This window comes from Somniosus microcephalus, chromosome 6, assembly GCF_052327205.1.
Source record: "Somniosus microcephalus isolate GS21.2 chromosome 6, FLI_Smic_1.0, whole genome shotgun sequence".
Lineage (NCBI taxonomy): Eukaryota > Metazoa > Chordata > Chondrichthyes > Squaliformes > Somniosidae > Somniosus > Somniosus microcephalus.
This window is the reverse complement of record NC_140992.1, coordinates 37,280,786-37,297,392: the sequence shown is the minus strand read 5'-3', so window position 1 is coordinate 37,297,392 and position 16,607 is coordinate 37,280,786. Positions and strand designations below refer to the sequence as shown.

General features: G+C 42.7%; 1 protein-coding gene across 3 annotated transcripts in view; it reads left to right on the top strand.

The window, feature by feature from the left end:
* Positions 1 to 16,607, top strand: part of sphkap (SPHK1 interactor, AKAP domain containing) — a 230,381-nt gene that overhangs the window by 163,171 nt on the left and 50,603 nt on the right. For all 3 annotated transcript variants that reach the window (XM_085990042.1, XM_085990044.1, XM_085990043.1), the window contains exons 4-6: positions 9,708 to 9,767; positions 12,335 to 12,472; positions 14,124 to 14,451. In XM_085990042.1, coding sequence (XP_085846168.1) covers positions 9,708 to 9,767; positions 12,335 to 12,472; positions 14,124 to 14,451 — 526 coding nt within the window. The remainder of the gene's footprint in view (positions 1 to 9,707; positions 9,768 to 12,334; positions 12,473 to 14,123; positions 14,452 to 16,607) is intronic.

Genomic DNA, 16,607 nt, shown 5'->3' with positions numbered 1-16,607 from the left:
GCGGCTATTTCCAGCGGCCATTAACTGCAACTTTGTTGGCGAAGATAAATTTCCCCCCCTTTGTCTCTAATTAGTACTGTCAGTCCTTTCCTCCTTCCCAATCTATCCTTAATTTTTATATCCCAGAATATTTAATTACCAATCCTGATCCAGAGGCAGCTGCATTTCAGTTACTGTTATTGGGCTTCATTTTCCTGACTATACTGCCAGAAATCAGAAGTATAGCATGACAAAAATCCAGAGAAACCAGGTGGAGAGGCCTATCACTGTCTCCCTACATCTAGCAGCACCTCCATGGATTTTCCTCCTCCCACCCCAGCAGGGAAGGCAGCCAGCCACCCTTTGACTGTGGCATTGAATGTAAATGGTAAAGGGGAGGTCTGATTTCCCTGTCTTCCACTGCTACAAACATTGACCTAAAGACCGGCAAGAGACAAGTGGAAACAGACCATGGAGCAACAGCAGAAGGCCCACTGAAGGTTCTTTTGGAAAGAAAGGGCACACTAGCGAGCGTCTGTCCCTCTCCTCAGGTCCCTAAACCCTGCTGTTATTTTTAGACACTGCCAATTCTTCATCCTGGCAGCAGCAGGCTCCCTCTTGGTGGCGCAGATCCTGTTGTTAGCCTGCCCTGCATAACTAATGACCCCAACCCAGGTACCTAGGTCCGGGTAATGCTAGATCAGGTGGCAAATAGAAGTCCCTCCGTGACCCTCCTTTGGCTGCAAACTCACTCCGGTTGTAAATCCAGGTCATTATAACATTATTATTTTATTCAATGATTCAAGTTCCCTGATTTTGTTTCTTATATTCTGTATTTATATACATATATAATGGCAAAATACTGCGGATGCTGGAAATCTGAAATAACAACAGAAAATGCTGGAAATACTCAGCAGGCCAGGCAGCATCCGTGGAGAGAGAAACAGAGTTAACGTTTCAGGTCTGGGACCCTTCATCAGAACTGGAAAAAGCTGGAGATGTAACAGATATTAAGCAGGTGCAGAGACAGGAGGGCATTGAAGGAACATACTGTGCTATTGAAAGAGGCAGGAAAGATAAAATGTTGCAAATGGGAATGGCAAAATCATACAGCATGAAAAATGGGGGCAGGGGTTATAGTTTGAAATTGTTGAACTCAATGTTGAGGCCAGAAGGCTTTAAAGTGCCTAATCGAAAGATGAGGTGCTGTTCCTCGAGCTTACGTTGAGCTACATTGGAACAATGTAATAGGCCGAAGACAGAGAGATCAGAGTGGGAGTGAAGCGGTGAATAAAAGTGACAGGCGACCGGAAGCTCAGGGTCACCCTTACGGACTGAACGGAGGTGTTCCGCAAAGCGGTCGCCCAATCTGCGTTTGATCTCCCCAATGTAGAGGAGACCACATCATGAGCAGCGAATACAGTATACTAAATTGCAAGAAGTACAAGTAAATCGCTGTTTCACCTGGAAGGGGTGTTTGGGGCCCTGGACAGTGGGAAGGGAGGAGGTATAAGGGCATGTGTTGCATCTCCTGCGCTTGTACGGGAAGGTGCCAGGCGAAGGGAAAGGGCTGTTAGGGGTGATTGAGGAGTGGACCAGAGTGTAGCAGAGGGAGCGGTCCCTACGGAATGCTGAAAGGTGAGGGGAAGGTGCGTTTGGTGGTGGGATCACGTTGGAGGTGGCAGAAATGGCGGAGGATGATCCGTTGAATGTGGAGGCTGGTGGGGTGAAAGGTGAGGACAAGGGGAACCCTATTATGGTTCTGGGAGGGAGGGGAAGGGGTGAGAGCAGAAGTGCGAGAAATGGAATGGACACAGTCAAGGGCCGTGTCAACCACAGTAGAGGGGGAATCCTTGGTTGAGGAAAAAGGAAGCCATGTCAGAAGCACTGGTATGGAAGGTGGCATCGGCAGAACAGACACGGCGGAGACGGCGAAACTGAGAGAATGGAATAGAGTCCTTACAGGAAGCGGGGTGGGAGGAAGTGTAGTTCAAGTAGCTGTGGGAGTCAGTGGGCTTGTAGTGGATGTTTGTCGAAAGCCGGTTGCCAGAAATGGAGACGGAGAAGTCAAGGAAGGGAAGAGAAGAGTCGGAGATGGACCATGTGAAGGTGAGGGAAGGGTGGAAATTAGAAGTAAAGTGAATGAACTTATCAAGTTCAGGGCGAGAGCAGGAGAAGGCACCGATACAGTCATCGATGTACCGGAAAAAGAGGTGAGGGAGGGGACCTGAGTAGGACTGGAACAAAGAATGTTCCACATATCCCATGAAAAGGCAGGCATAGCTAGGGCCCATGCGGGTTCCCATAGCAACACCTTTAATTTGGAGGAAGTGAGTGGAGTCAGAGGAGAAGTTGTTCAATGTGAGAACAAGTTCAGCCAGGCGGAGGAGGGTGGTGGTGGGTGGGGACTGGTTGGGCCTCTGTTCAAGGAAGAAGCGGAGTGCCCTCAGGCCGTCCTGGTGGGGGATGGAGGTGTAGAGGGATTGGACGTCCCTCTACATATATATATAAAAATACATATATTTTTAATTTGGTTTGGCAATTTTTCCTTTTAATTTCCTCTCATATCCTGATTCACTTTTCTAATTTTTCTATCTTGTTCTTTACAACCACATTCAACCTTTCTACCTGCTTGTTACCTATACATCTACAGCTTACTTTCCCTTCCATGCTACCTACTTTACTCTCATACTATTCCTCTTTCTCCTGCTATATTAGTTTAAATCCTCCCCAAAAGCTCTAGTTAATCTCCCCTATGAGGAGGACATCGGTCTCAATTCTGTTCAGGTATAGACCATCCCATCAATACTGCTCACTCCAGCCCCAAATGCTCCAGGAATCTGAACCCTTCCCTCCAGTCTACAGCACATCTTTAGCCTCTTATTTAACCCCCCACCCGACCACCAACCCCACAATCTGGCTTTTCCTAAGATTGTAGCCAGTGCATATATCCATAACATTTAATATTTTATATACCTTGAGATCCTTACTTAACCAAAAGAACCAGAGGCAAGATGAAAAGAATGTTTTTTTGCAGCGAGCTATGATCTGCAATGCACTGCCTGAAAGGGTGATGGAAGCAGATTCAATAATAACATTCAAAAGGGAATGGGATAAATACTTGAAAGGAAACAATTTGCAGGGCTATGGGGAAAGGGAAGTGGAATGGGATTAATTGGATAGCTCTTTCAAAGAACTGGCACAGGCATGATGGACCAAATGGCCTCCTTCTGTGCTCTGAGTCTATGATTATTTCCAGACTATAGAGTGTATTGATTTGTATTTGGGTTCAATGATGACACATTCATGAAAGAGAATGTCTTTTTATCTAAAGTATGCTCAACTCAGTTAACAGCATTACAGGAGACACCATGTTAGAGATCCATCTAAAATGAAACTAAAACTAAACTCTCTCTCTCACATGCCCTCTGCTGGTCAGGCATAAATAATCAAACAGGCAAATATGCTGGTAAGGCATAATAATCAAACAGGCAAATACCATCACTATTTGCTGATATCATTACATCTCCCTTTCTTAAAACAAAAGTATTTTACTTTTATCTAACAACATGTTTTCTTTGTATTACAGTTAAAATGCAGAGTAACACTTAATGAACTTACATTATCATTATCATTATCAAGGTTTTTTAACCTTGTTTTGTGTGTTCACATGAAATATGTAACTACACTAGAACTTGAAGAGAGAATAAGATAACATTACTTCCTTCTATAACAAGAGTCCTTAAACTTGCTCAATGAGTCTCTCAGGAGGCTTCACGTGTCTTGAGGATTTTCTGATTGATTGTCCTTGAATCTGAGTTGTTGCCTCAGATGATGATTTCTCAGCTGTGTGATCAGGTTGTTCAACAGTATCAGTCTTTTGACCTGCTGTGTGATCAGGTTGTTCAACAGTATCAGTCTTTTGACCTGCTGTGGCTGGTCCCATGAGAAGATCCCGACGATTTCTTCGCAGAACAGCACCCTCATCTGTCTGAATGGTGTATGATCTTGGTTGAACTTCACTCAGGACAGTTCCCTTCTGAGTCCATATGTTTGTTTTGTCTTTGAACCTTACTTGGTCACCAGTGTGGAGTTCAGGTAGGTTTTGTGTTCCTCTGTCATAGTAGTACTTTTGCTTTTCTTTCTGTTGTTCTTTGAACTTCCTCACTTTCCCCCCCCTCTTTTGTTTTCAGGAGGTTCTCCGGGATGGGTAGGTTTGACCTTAGCAGACGTCCCATCAGGAGTTGGGCTGGTGACATACCACACTCGAGCGGCGTTGTGCGGTATACAAGCATGCTCTGGTAGAAGTCAGTTCCACTGTCATTTGCCTTGTACATCAGTCTTTTCACTGTCTGGACCGATTTTTCCACTAGTCCATTGGACTGTGGAAAGTGAGGACTTGACGTTGTGTGGACAAAGTCCCACTCTTTGGCAAAGTGTCGGAAACTTGCATTGTAAAACTGGGGTCCGTTGTCTGTGAAGACCTCGCTTGCCACGCCATGTCTGGAGAATATGGCTTTCATACATGTTATCACAGCATCTGCAGTGGTGGTGTACAGTCTACAAACCTCTGGATACAGGGAGTAATAGTCTGTGACTACAAGATAGTCCTTCCCTTGACATACGAATAGGTCAGCGCCTACCTTCTGGTAAGATCTGTCTGGCGCTGGGTGTGGCTTTAGTGGTTCTACCAGATTGCTTGCTCGATATTTCAGGCATATTGTGCAGTTTGACACCTCATTTGTCATATCTTGATTGATTCGTGGCCAGTACATCACCTCTCGTGCTCTTTTCTTACACTTTTCGATTCCCAGATGTCCTCCATGGATCCTTTTTAGCATCTCTTTTCTCAGACTCTTTGGGATAACTATTTTACTTCCTTTGTAGATGATGTCTTCGACCACTGATAGTTCCGCCCTGCAGTTCCAGTACTCTGCCATGTCAGGTGAGCAGTCTTGCTTCATGTTGGGCCATCCATCCAAGATGCTTTTCCTCAGTCGTCTCAGTGTTTCATCTTTGTTTGTCTCTGTCTTTATGAGCTCCATTTTTGCATCTGCTATGGGCAATGCACTTGTGATCATGTCCACGTAGGCGTTCACTTTTTCATCCATTTTGGTGTTTGCGGGCTCACTTGGGTCAACAGCTCTGGACAACGTGTCTGCTGTATACATCAGCTTACCCGGTGTGTACGCAACATTCAGTGTATAGCGTTGCAGCCTGATCATCATTCTTTGTATTCTAAGCGGACAGCTATTTAGTGGCTTTTGGAACAATGCAATCAAGGGCTTATGGTCAGTCTCTACACTGATTGCTTGTCCTGACACAAACTGGTGAAATCTTTCACAGGCGTATGTGATGCTGAGCAGCTCCTTTTCTATTTGAGCATATCGCGTCTCCGCGTCTGTCATTGAGCGCGATGCATATGCAATAGGTTGCCAGTAGTCATATTTTTGCAGAAGAACGGCACCGAGCCCACTCTGTGATGTATCTGATGATATCTTGATGGGTCTCGCTGGGTCATAAAACCTCAGAACTGGTTCCTCTGTGAGCAGTTTCTTTAGATCGCTCCATGACTTCTCATGCTCATGATTCCATTCCCATTCTATGTTCTTTCCAGTTAGTCTTCTCAGTGGCGCCATCTTTTCTGAGAGGTTGGATATGAATTTACCCATGTAGTTGATCATTCCATTAAACCTCTGCACGTCCTTTTTGCATTGTGGCTTTGGCATATTCTCAATGGCGGACACCTTTCTGGGATCTGGTCTGATGCCCTCACTGCTAAGGATATCTCCCACGAATGTCAGTTCTGTCACCCCAAGCTGGCATTTCTCTCTGTTCAGCTTCAGGTTTGTTTTCCTTGTTGCTTCCAGCACTTTTTTCAGTCTCTCGTCATGCTCAGTTCTCGTGGTTCCCCATACTATGATGTCATCCATTGATGTATCAACTCCCTCCAGGTGCTCATAGATCATATGGATAGTTTTGTGATACACTTCAGGAGCTGAGGCAATGCCAAATGGTAACCTTAGGAATCTGTATCTGCCAAATGGACTGTTGAACGTGCACAGTCTTGAACTTGCCTCATCCAGTTTCATCTGCCAAAATCCTGATGATGCATCTAACTTGCTGAAATACTTTGCATTTGCAAACTGTGACATGATTTCCTTACGTGTAGGAAGCTTGAAGTGCTCTCTCTTTATTGCTCTGTTTAGATCTCTTGGATCCAGGCAAATTCTGAGCTTTCCATTCTTTTTGTCCACAACGATGAGGGAACTCACCCACTCAGTTGGCTCATCTATCTTCTGAATCACGTTCAGGCTTTCCATCCTGTCCAACTCTGCCTTCAGTTGCTTTTGAAGAGCAAACGGAACTTTTCTGCATGGATGTGTGACCGTTGTCATACTTTTACCTACTCTGATCGTGTGTTCTCCTGGAAGGCAGCCTAGACCCTGAAATAGGTCGTTGTACTCTTTCATGAGTTCATCATAGACTGTCTCTCCTTCGCTTTCCACAACGAGGACTCTCTTTACCAGGTTCAGTCTCTCACAGGCTATTAAACCTAGTATGGCTTGCACATCCTTTGGCACCACGATTAATGCTATCGTGTGCTCTCTGTCCTTGTGTGTCACTTTGACAATGCATTTTCCTTTCACTGGTATATCAGTACCTGAGTATCCTGTCACTTTCACTTTTATTCCATGTATCTTTGGTCTGGGTCTAATTTTCTTAAAATCAGTCTCTGATATCACATTAACTTGTGCTCCAGTATCCAATTTAAATGGAATGTGTATGTCATTCACTTTTAGTGTCAACATCCAGTCTCTTTTTTTTCTTTTTTGTTTTCAGACATGACATCCACATAGAACTCCTCTATCTCGCTTTCATCTACTGTATGGACCTTGCTTTGTTGCACTTGGTTCTTACAGCATCGGGCATAATGGTTGTTTTTGTTGCAACTATTGCATGTTTTACCATATGCTGGACACTTTTTTGGTGGATGCTGTGTACCGCATCGACTACATGACTTTCGATTGCCCCTTTCATTTTTGTTCGCTGGCCACGCCTCTTTTTTCACATTGGCGCTCTTTTTGTTAAACGGTTTGTGTCCGTTCTTTCTCACTGCATCCATGTTGTAGCTACTGTCACTGAACAGCTCCTTTGCCTGCGACTTCACAGTCTCTGTAGCCCTACACAGTGCTATGGCTTTTCCCAGGTCTAGATTTTGCTTTCTTAGCAGTCTTTCCCTTAGACCATTATCTGGAATACCACACACCAGTCTGTCTTTTATCAGCGAGTCTGTCAGTCCCCCAAATTCACATGTTTTGCTTCGGTTTCTTAGTTCAGTCACATACTGATCAATAGTCTCTCCCGTTTTCTGTACACATGTGAAAAATCTGTGCCTCTCAAACGTCACGTTACGTTTAGGTATGCAGTAGGCCTCAAACTGTTCCATTATTTTATCCAACTTCATTTTGTCTCCCTCAGCAGCAAATGTGAAGTTATTATACACCTCCAGCGCTTCATCACCCACGACATGTAAGAACACTGACGTTTTCATGTTATCACTTTTCTCGTCAGCTCCGATTGCCGCTAAATACAACTCCAAACGTTGTTTGAACCTCCTCCAATTTTCAGCCACATTACCTGTCAACTGAAGCTTCGCCGGTGGGTGTAATCCTACCATTTTTCACTTCGTTCGCTATTCTCCAAAGGTAAGTAACGATGTTCTCTTTTGGCTTGCTAATATGTGGAGAGCTGATTTAACTTCAGATTTTTCCTCTTCATCTCTTTCAATCACTTCTGACACCATGTATTGATTTCTATGTGGGTTCAATGACGACACATTCATGAAAGAGAATGTCTTTTTATCTAAAGTATGTTCAACTCAGTTAACAGCATTGCAGGAGACACCATGTTAGAGATCCATCTAAAATGAAACTAAAACTAAACTCTCTCTCTCACATGCCCTCTGCTGGTCAGGCATAAATAATCAAACAGGCAAATATGCTGGTAAGGCATAATAATCAAACAGGCAAATACCATCACTATTTGCTGATATCATTACATAGAGCATAAGCTTCTCTAATCTTTCCTCATAGCTCATGCCCTGTACACTTGGAATCATTCTTGTTGCCCTTTCTTTGCACCCTCCCAATGTTGAGCTGGCCAAGTCAGAAGGGACAAAGGCAGTAATCAACTACACCGACTCAACAATGTATTGAAAAAAACCCATGTATATATATGTTGTTGGTGGCGTGGCGACTGAAATTAAACAGTGTATTGTAAAGCCCTGCCATAATTTCTGGAAACTAGTTCTGTTCTGTTCTGCCTACATAGGGGCCATTTTGAATTTGCGTTCCCAGCACAGAGCTTCACCCGCCAGTCTCGTGTTTGGGCAATTTAGGTCCATGCGCCACATGGTTAGCTTAAATTAGTAGAACGTGCAATCAAATCCTTCCTGTAACTGTGCACATAGTTCACTTTTAGAATGCCAATTCTGGTGACTAGTCGGTCTGCTTTCTCCTGCCCCCCGCCTGCCCCCCCCCCCCGCAGCCAACCCATGGCAGCTGCAGTTGTTTCTTTCTTATGACTCTATGCTTTCATGCTTTTCAGACCGGGAGGCTGCTTTCAGGCATTCGGTCATCTCCCTGATGACCTTAGCTGGCAAGTTCTCGGTGAACTAGCACACACAGGGAGACCACATGTAGGTTGTCATCAGCTCCCTGCAGCTGCAGTGAGCTCAGACTTGTCATCCTCTGCCCACTGACAGCTCAGCCCTGATTGAAAAAACTTTGCTGTAATTAGCTGGCCTGATGGCAGGAGACTATGGGCTGGATTTTGATACTGGAGGCGTGTAGGAGGCGGGACTACAACTTTTGGGGTTGTAGTCCAGCATCCATCGAGTTGTAGCCAACCCACGCAATTTTGACTTGATTGACCTTGTTGAGCCCGCCCAGCGGGCTCAGCAGGCCAATTAAGGCCACCCGGCAACAGGTGATGTCACAGATTGATATTTCATCTGTCAAGACCTTTTGACAGATGAAATATCAGCGTTTCACAGCTGTTTGAAGCTGTCAAACACTGACAATCTGTACTCCAACTTAATTCCTTCCTCTCAGGATGATTTAAAGATCTCTCCGGAACAGAAAGCTGAATGCTGCAATTTTTGAAAGATCGCGGCCATTCTGCTTTCTGTGCCGGTGAGATGAGGGACTCCCGAGACCTGAAGGAAGGAAGGCTGTAAAGGTAAGTAAAACTTCTTTAAACACTTTACACACACCAAACACACTTACCTCTGCACTTATGCACCCATCACTCACCTGAACACCGGACATCTCGACCCCTCCAAGCCCTTCAGCCCAACGGCCCGCCCCGCTAACTTGGCGTGGTTTGGAGCCATCGGGAATCCCACACTTCAAGAATGAAAATAGGGATTAGGCTAAAAACTGCCTGTTAACTACCTGTTAACAGGCAGTTAATTGGCACTAATCCCCTTCCCGCCTCAGGGAGGCGGGTCCCAGTGCGGGGCGGGTACCCGCCTCCTTTGAAACTGGCATGGAGGTGGGTTGGGGGCGGGATGGGTTTGTACCCCCCCGATTTCGGATTTTAACCCCCCACACGCCTCCAATCCCGCCTCCATGGCCCAATGAAAATCCTGCCCTATGTTGACCTTGCTAAGCTTCAACTATGTGTGTTCTTGAGCTGAATTCAGTTGTTTTTTTTTTCTCTAGATCTGTTTTGTGAATCTTGATGGAGTGGATGCAAAGAGCAATAGTAAGGAATTGCAACAGGTAAGAGAACTCAAGTAAAATTATTCCTGCAGAAACCTGGGCACAGAAATTACATTGTGAGATACTGGTCTATGAATGCACAACATGTTTATCTGAATTTCTCCTCTGCTATTTTAGCAGGGATATTAGCCTATATGTTAAACAGCTAAACACCCTCATTAAAATAGTGGGGAAAGGAATTTCAGATCCAGATCTGGTGAAGTTTACTTCTGACTATTCTTTTTATCAATTTACTACTGAATACATTTTTATTCTGCTAAAATTATTCATGAATTAAATCAATTTCATTCACTAAATCCTGCATAGTTTTGAAATTTTTAAAAATAAAGAAAATTGCTGTGAAGCAGAACTCTCCAGGTCAATGCCATCTTGAATATAGGTGTGTTTCAGTGAAAGGGTTAAACATTACAGTTGCAAGGAGGATTAAATGTCTCAGCATGATGCTGAATGATGATTGTAGAAAAAGTATGCCCCCCTCTCTGCCACCTCATCAGATAATATTTAACAGGAGATTGCAAGGAACTCCGTATGATATCATCATTTAACTGTAATTTCACACATCATTGCACTATATTAATAGGTCCACTTAATTATTGATTTGTGGATATAGAAAACAGCAACAGAAATGTTTCTGAGCAATTCTAAGGTCACCACCAACCCGAAGCTCCAATAAATGAACGCAGCTGCACATGATGAACTTGAAGATGGAAAACCCATAATGACGTGTCTCATACACTTTGACTTGTTGCATTTTGAGTGCTCCTTGGATATCCTCCTGCCACATACCTGGCTCAGGGAAGGTCAGGTAAGGTGACTTGCTGCATCCCTCTAACATTGCTCTTTAGACAACAGTAAGGGGATGTATGAATTAGTCACTTTACCTACAGATGTTCAATATTGACACTGGGATAAAAAGCAGAAAACTATTCCTAACACTGACTTCTCTTACATTGATGAGCAAAATACGCAGTGTAGCTGATTGCTAATGCCTCAGTGTAAACTTGACACAGAGCTATACTGGCCAGGAAGGTCCTAGTTTCACCCCTGGTTTGTGTTAAGTTAGCCAATCTTAGCTGGGGTAGTAATTAAGTCCTATAATTAGCCCTAGTATCCCTGAGCCTTAGGGAGAAAATAAATCAGTCAGGGTTCCTACTCCTGTTTTTGACAACAATAGCTTGTAATTATATTATGGCCCTGAATTTGTGGTCGATATGATGGCGTACACCTTGAAGTACACCGTCATACAGCCTTTAAAATTGAGCATGCGCTAAATACCGAACTTGCGATCGGTTAAGTTTCGACTGCACATAGGCTTAGCTGCACGTTTCACCTTCCCATTCAAATCAACGTGCTGGCAAAAGGTTGGCCTAATTGCCCACCTACTGCGAATGAATTACCCTGAAAATGTTTACGTCTAGTGCAAACAGACGCAGGAGCCTGTTACACTGAGTAAGGGGAGGGGGGGTTAAGAAAATTGTATTACAAACCCGTCACACAAAAAGAAAATTTGTTTCCAGCAGATTTGTTATTCATACTAAAAGAAAGGGATTGTGTCCATTATCCCAGCTGTGTTTTGCTTTTAGAAATAGTGGTAGTCTTGATTATTGGGTAGAAATTAGATTGTGAAAATTGAACAGTACTAATATCACTGCTACGTTTTATTAACAGACAATTGTTTTATGAGCTGAGCCATGGCCGGGAGAGAGAATCAAAATCCCCCCTTTTGGTAGTCCGATGGGATCAGACTGGGCCGCCTTACTCGACCAGCGGTTGAAGGGTGGCCGCTAGAGGAAATGAGTTGCTCCCGGCAAAAGCTCTCTGCATTTATGGCAGAAATAGTCTGAGTAAATATTTATTTCTTTTCAGCAACAGAAGTTGTGGCAGAAAGAAAATTACAAACAAGGACAGGTGATCTTTAGAATCTGTGAGAATGATAGAAACAACATAAAGGGATTGGCTGAAAAGTGGGAGAAAATAAAACATGTTCCCCATATACTGTAACTGTATGTTCTATACATGCATTTTGTGAAACAAAGAAGTAAAATTAAGAAGAAAGCTTACAGTAAACATCGAAAAGAAGCAAAGACTTTAAAACAACAGAAACTGGAAGAGTAAAAATAAAGAATTGAGCACTGAGTACTATTCATTTCTGTAACTGAATGGCATGCATGTTTCAATAGCCCTTTAAAATGAGCTGTGGGCAAATCGGCAATCTCTTCTGTTTCCTGATTGGCTAAGAGTCAGGAAGTGAAAGGAGCACTGCCCTGCAGACATACAGGTTTGCATACAGACAACGGTGCGCCCCTGGGATCCGTGGGGCACTACGCCACGCACAACTCTGCAGCGTTTGAAAGCAACTTCTCGGAGGGGGGTTCGCACGAGGTAAGTGCAGATTTCGTTCGGATGTCGGCAGCGTACTCATTAGCTATGCTAAGGAGAGGGTCGAGGTGCTCACAGACACCAAGCACGAACTAGAAGAGCTAGAGGCCAAAAGTATGGTTGAATAGACAGGTGATGTGTTAACAAATAATATGAGCCTCTTTTGTTTGTGTTTTTCCTTTATCTAGAAATTAGTTACTGTATCCCCTGATCTCCCACACCTCATCAATTCTTTAAACGTTTGCCAGATGAAAGATAATGAACTCATCCTCGTGAGTGGATTAATTTCTCCAGGAAACTGTCAGGACAATTTGGATGGTTCCCAGGTACGGAGCTTGTGATTCTGTCCTGAAATCTCACGTTTTGATACTAGGATCCTGGCAAGGGATTTAATTAAACTGTCGATGATCATCAAATCATATCATTGATCAAATTCACAAAAAATATTACCACTCAGAAAATTTGATATAATGTGAAAAAGCATTCAGAAAGAAATTGAGAAGCACGTGATAACATGGAAAAGCAGTCAGGAAACAAGTTGTGGCATGCTAACAGGGTAAGTAAATGTGTTATAGAAAGGTTACTGGGAGGGCATTGTAGTGCAATGGGTTAGAAAATAGCCCTGTTGCCTTTGATACTTGGAACCAACCCAAACTGATGATATGAAAGTCTCTTCTCTCCACTAGGTGCAAGCAGTTTTGGCAAGTATTACTCATTAGAAATGATAATCACTTGAATTTTAAAATGTGACATTTTTAATTGTATCATTCTTAAAATGAGTTTGCAATCTTTATCACTCCTCGCATTTCCCTGATGTTAATAGCACTACAGGAAGTGTTCATTATGAATTAAGTTTGGGGAGTTTTAACATGGCTGCTGGGTCCGTAGTGTAAAACTGCCCCTAATTCCACTTTGAAAGGGATAAGGACAGCTGGTGTCAGGGATGGAAAATCCACACTGGAGTAGTAAGAGGTGCTCTCCTGAGGTTGGGGTTAAAACAGATTACAGGAAACTTTGTGATATCCAGCACCGACGGGACCGGTGTGTTGCCGATCTATCAAAACTGCCGGACATACAAAGTTAATGCTGAAGCATACAGAGGTTTTCATCTCCGTATCTGACAACAAACACTGTTGCTTAGCAACAGCTTCTAAAGAGTCAGCTGCAGCTGCAAGCGTCTCTAGCTGAAGCTGTTGCTATAGCTACAGGCCTTGCAGTGCCTGACTGGGGAAAAAAAAAGAATGAGAACTAAAAAAACTTATAGAAAACGGCTCCTGATTTTTGCCGTTAGATCGGGTATTCCGGACATACAACCTCCGGATAAACCAAAGTTTCCTGTATTGGAAAAGAGCAGAGCAAGCTTTAATCTGCATCGGGCTGTTTGCCTTTTCTGCGAGTGATTAATGGCAGATCTGCAATGACTCCTGTGTTCAACCCAGAGGAAACATTCAGTCCAACAGTTGAAAGGCTGAAACTGAGCAGATTCTATACAAATCAACTTTTGTTAATTGAGCTTCACCAATAATGTTTTTTAAATAAACAAAACCATGTTAAATAATATATTGGAAATATATCACTCGGGCAGGTAGGTCAGGCAGCATCTGTAGAGAGAGAAACAGAGTTAACGTTTCAGTTCGATGATCCTTCGTCAGGACTGGAAAAAGTTGGAGATGTAACAGGTTTTTAAGCAAGTGTAGGAGCAGGGAGAGGGGGGAGGGGAGGAAAGAACAAAAGGGAAGGTCTGTGATAGGAGTTCTGTGTTTTAATCCAGCAAATGCTCAAAAATGCCCCAAAATTACTCCAGTAAATTCAAAATACACCAGTAAGCATGCCAAACAACCTCACCCAGCCTTAGTAAAATACTGCAGCTTTTAACTTTATCTTATTTTAAACTGGCCGTATGTATTTAAAAAAGGACAATTCTTTGAAAGCCTTTCAAAACCGTCTAATATTTAATTTGTAAAATATTGGTTTTAGGGCCTTAATCGGAAAGATGAATCCACCAATCATTTGGAAGATGAATGTCTCCCTCCTCCCCCACCGTGGCCCAGACCGCCAGATGTCTGTTTAGTTCAATCAGCAAGAAGGTGCAGGAAGAATGACATAGCCTGTGTCATTTATGAAATAAACAAATGCATGATTGGCTTGGATTATGTTAAAGGAAAGAAAATACATCTTCACAGCACTACCAATTGCAAAGCAGAGGATGACACCAATTGCTCCGTATCATCCATTGAGGAGGACTTTCTCACTGCCTCTGAGCACTTCGATGATGAGGAAGATGAAGCCAGCAATGTCCTAAATGGTAAGGACTTACTTTCAGTCAGTATTTCTCATAAATATACATGTTAACACAAAGTTGGCAGCTCTCTTGAACTTGATCCTAGTACTACAATCAAAACTGGACAAGGTAAAACAGATTGGCATATAATAATAATAATAATAATAGTAATCATCAACTTTATTGTCATTGTTAGTGCACAAGTGCAGAACAACGAAATGTAGGCTTGCAGCTCCCGAGAGTGTACATTTTGATTAAGACATTTAACATTCAACATTCATTTGGCTTGTAATACATAAACATAAACATCATAAAGTGCATTGGCAGATGTGCAGGCTTTAGAGTTTATTTGTGGAGTTCAGTAGGATGACAGCCCTGGGAAAGAAGCTGTTCCTAAATCTGGTCGTTCGGGTGCGAATGCATCTGTAGCGTCTCCCAGATGGCAGGGGGGCGAACAAACTGTGGCTGGGGTGGGTAGGGTCTTTGATGATGGTCAGTGACTTCCGTAAACAGCGTTTCTGATAGATGTTCTCTATGGTCGGTAGCCAAAGAACACACAGTAAAACCTTCTTATTGCATATTCTTATTGTAAACTTTTTGTTACAATGAAGAATTCCTGTACTCTTTTGTTTCACAAGTCTGAAAATCTTGTTGATGGTTGGGGAAGCCAGATCCTCTATTTCTCTCAAATGTACTGAACAATCACAGGTTGAGAACCATAGGACTTGAACTGATTTAGGGAGTTCTTCATGCACAGAGAGGTTGATCAACACTTGAAATGGACTCCTGGCTAGAAAGTAGAGACGAGTGTGGTACAGAGTGCAGGCCAAAAATTTTAACAGGTGACAATGCCCCATTAAAATTTAGGCTACAGTAGATCCTTAATCGTTATGATGGAATTAATGAACTACAATGCAATACAGATTGATAACAGAAATACAAGCCAGGAATTTTCTTCGAGCTGCTCCCATTCTGCCACTGTAACTTCACCAGAAGTGGGGTGGAAACCCCATTTACATGCAAAAATGTTTTTGCTGTGCTTCTGGTGAATTTACAGTGGTGGAGTGAGAGCAGCCCTGAGAAAATACCCTGCCATAGTTGACCACCTAAAATTACCTAAATCACTACAAAATGGCAACGTGTTGAAAATGCAATGGGAGTGGTTTATTTTTTTCCACTAGCCCATCTTTTGGCAGGAAAGGAGCAGGAGCAAGACCAAAATCACTTTAAAAAAAAACTTAATGCTGTCTTCCCGCCCGCTGCCATTATGCACCAGCCCGTGAAATAGGCGGCTATCATGAAGGGATAATTACTAGTCCTAGCCCTTTTCGGGCTACCCCAGATCAGGCATATTCCCTAGATGTTCACCTTCAACTAAAGTTAGAGATAGCCGAATTCTATAAGACGCTTGATTGGGTCTAAAGTTTCAGGCTATCTCTCACTAAAGGAAAGGAATGACCTGAAGATATTACTGTCCTCCAGATAGCACTTTTAATAAGTTTAACTAGACTGTAACCTTCCGGATATTATGAGGGTCTGGAAAAACCCCCAGAATTCTGCAACTCCTCACCAAATTGAGTTCGCGAGTTTGATACAGAAATACTACATGAGACAATTCTAAAAATATATATAGATTTATTTAAGAACCGACATACAGTTAACAGCTGTTGAGCCAATCACAACTTTAACAGTTCAAAATACAAATAGCTTACATTTCTTATTCTCAGAGATCCTTATTCTCAAATCTTAACTTCGTACATTTTTATATTTCTATTTTTCTAATCCAGAATATCCACCAAAATCAAATAAGAGTACCTTTTTGATCCCCGAGACTCAAAGAATTAAAAACTTATAGAGCGTGCTTCTGAAGTTGAGAATTGCTTACCCTTTCCAGTGACTTCTGATTTTCCATCTGAAAAGCTCTATTTTTATACCTTTTTTTAGTGGTTTATTCTTTGAAGTTTTCTGCTGATGTAAGCTAATTATCTCTAGTCATCTTCTGTTGAATTCTTTTCTATTCTTACTGTCAATTTAGCTGCTGTATGCATAATTATGTCTCTACCTTTAGGTGTTCCAAAACTTATCATAAAAACAATATGACAGTTTTATCTCTGATGCTATTCTTATCGAAGGTCTTCCATTAAAGTTTTAAATCACTTCTGCTGTTTGAAAGCAGATGT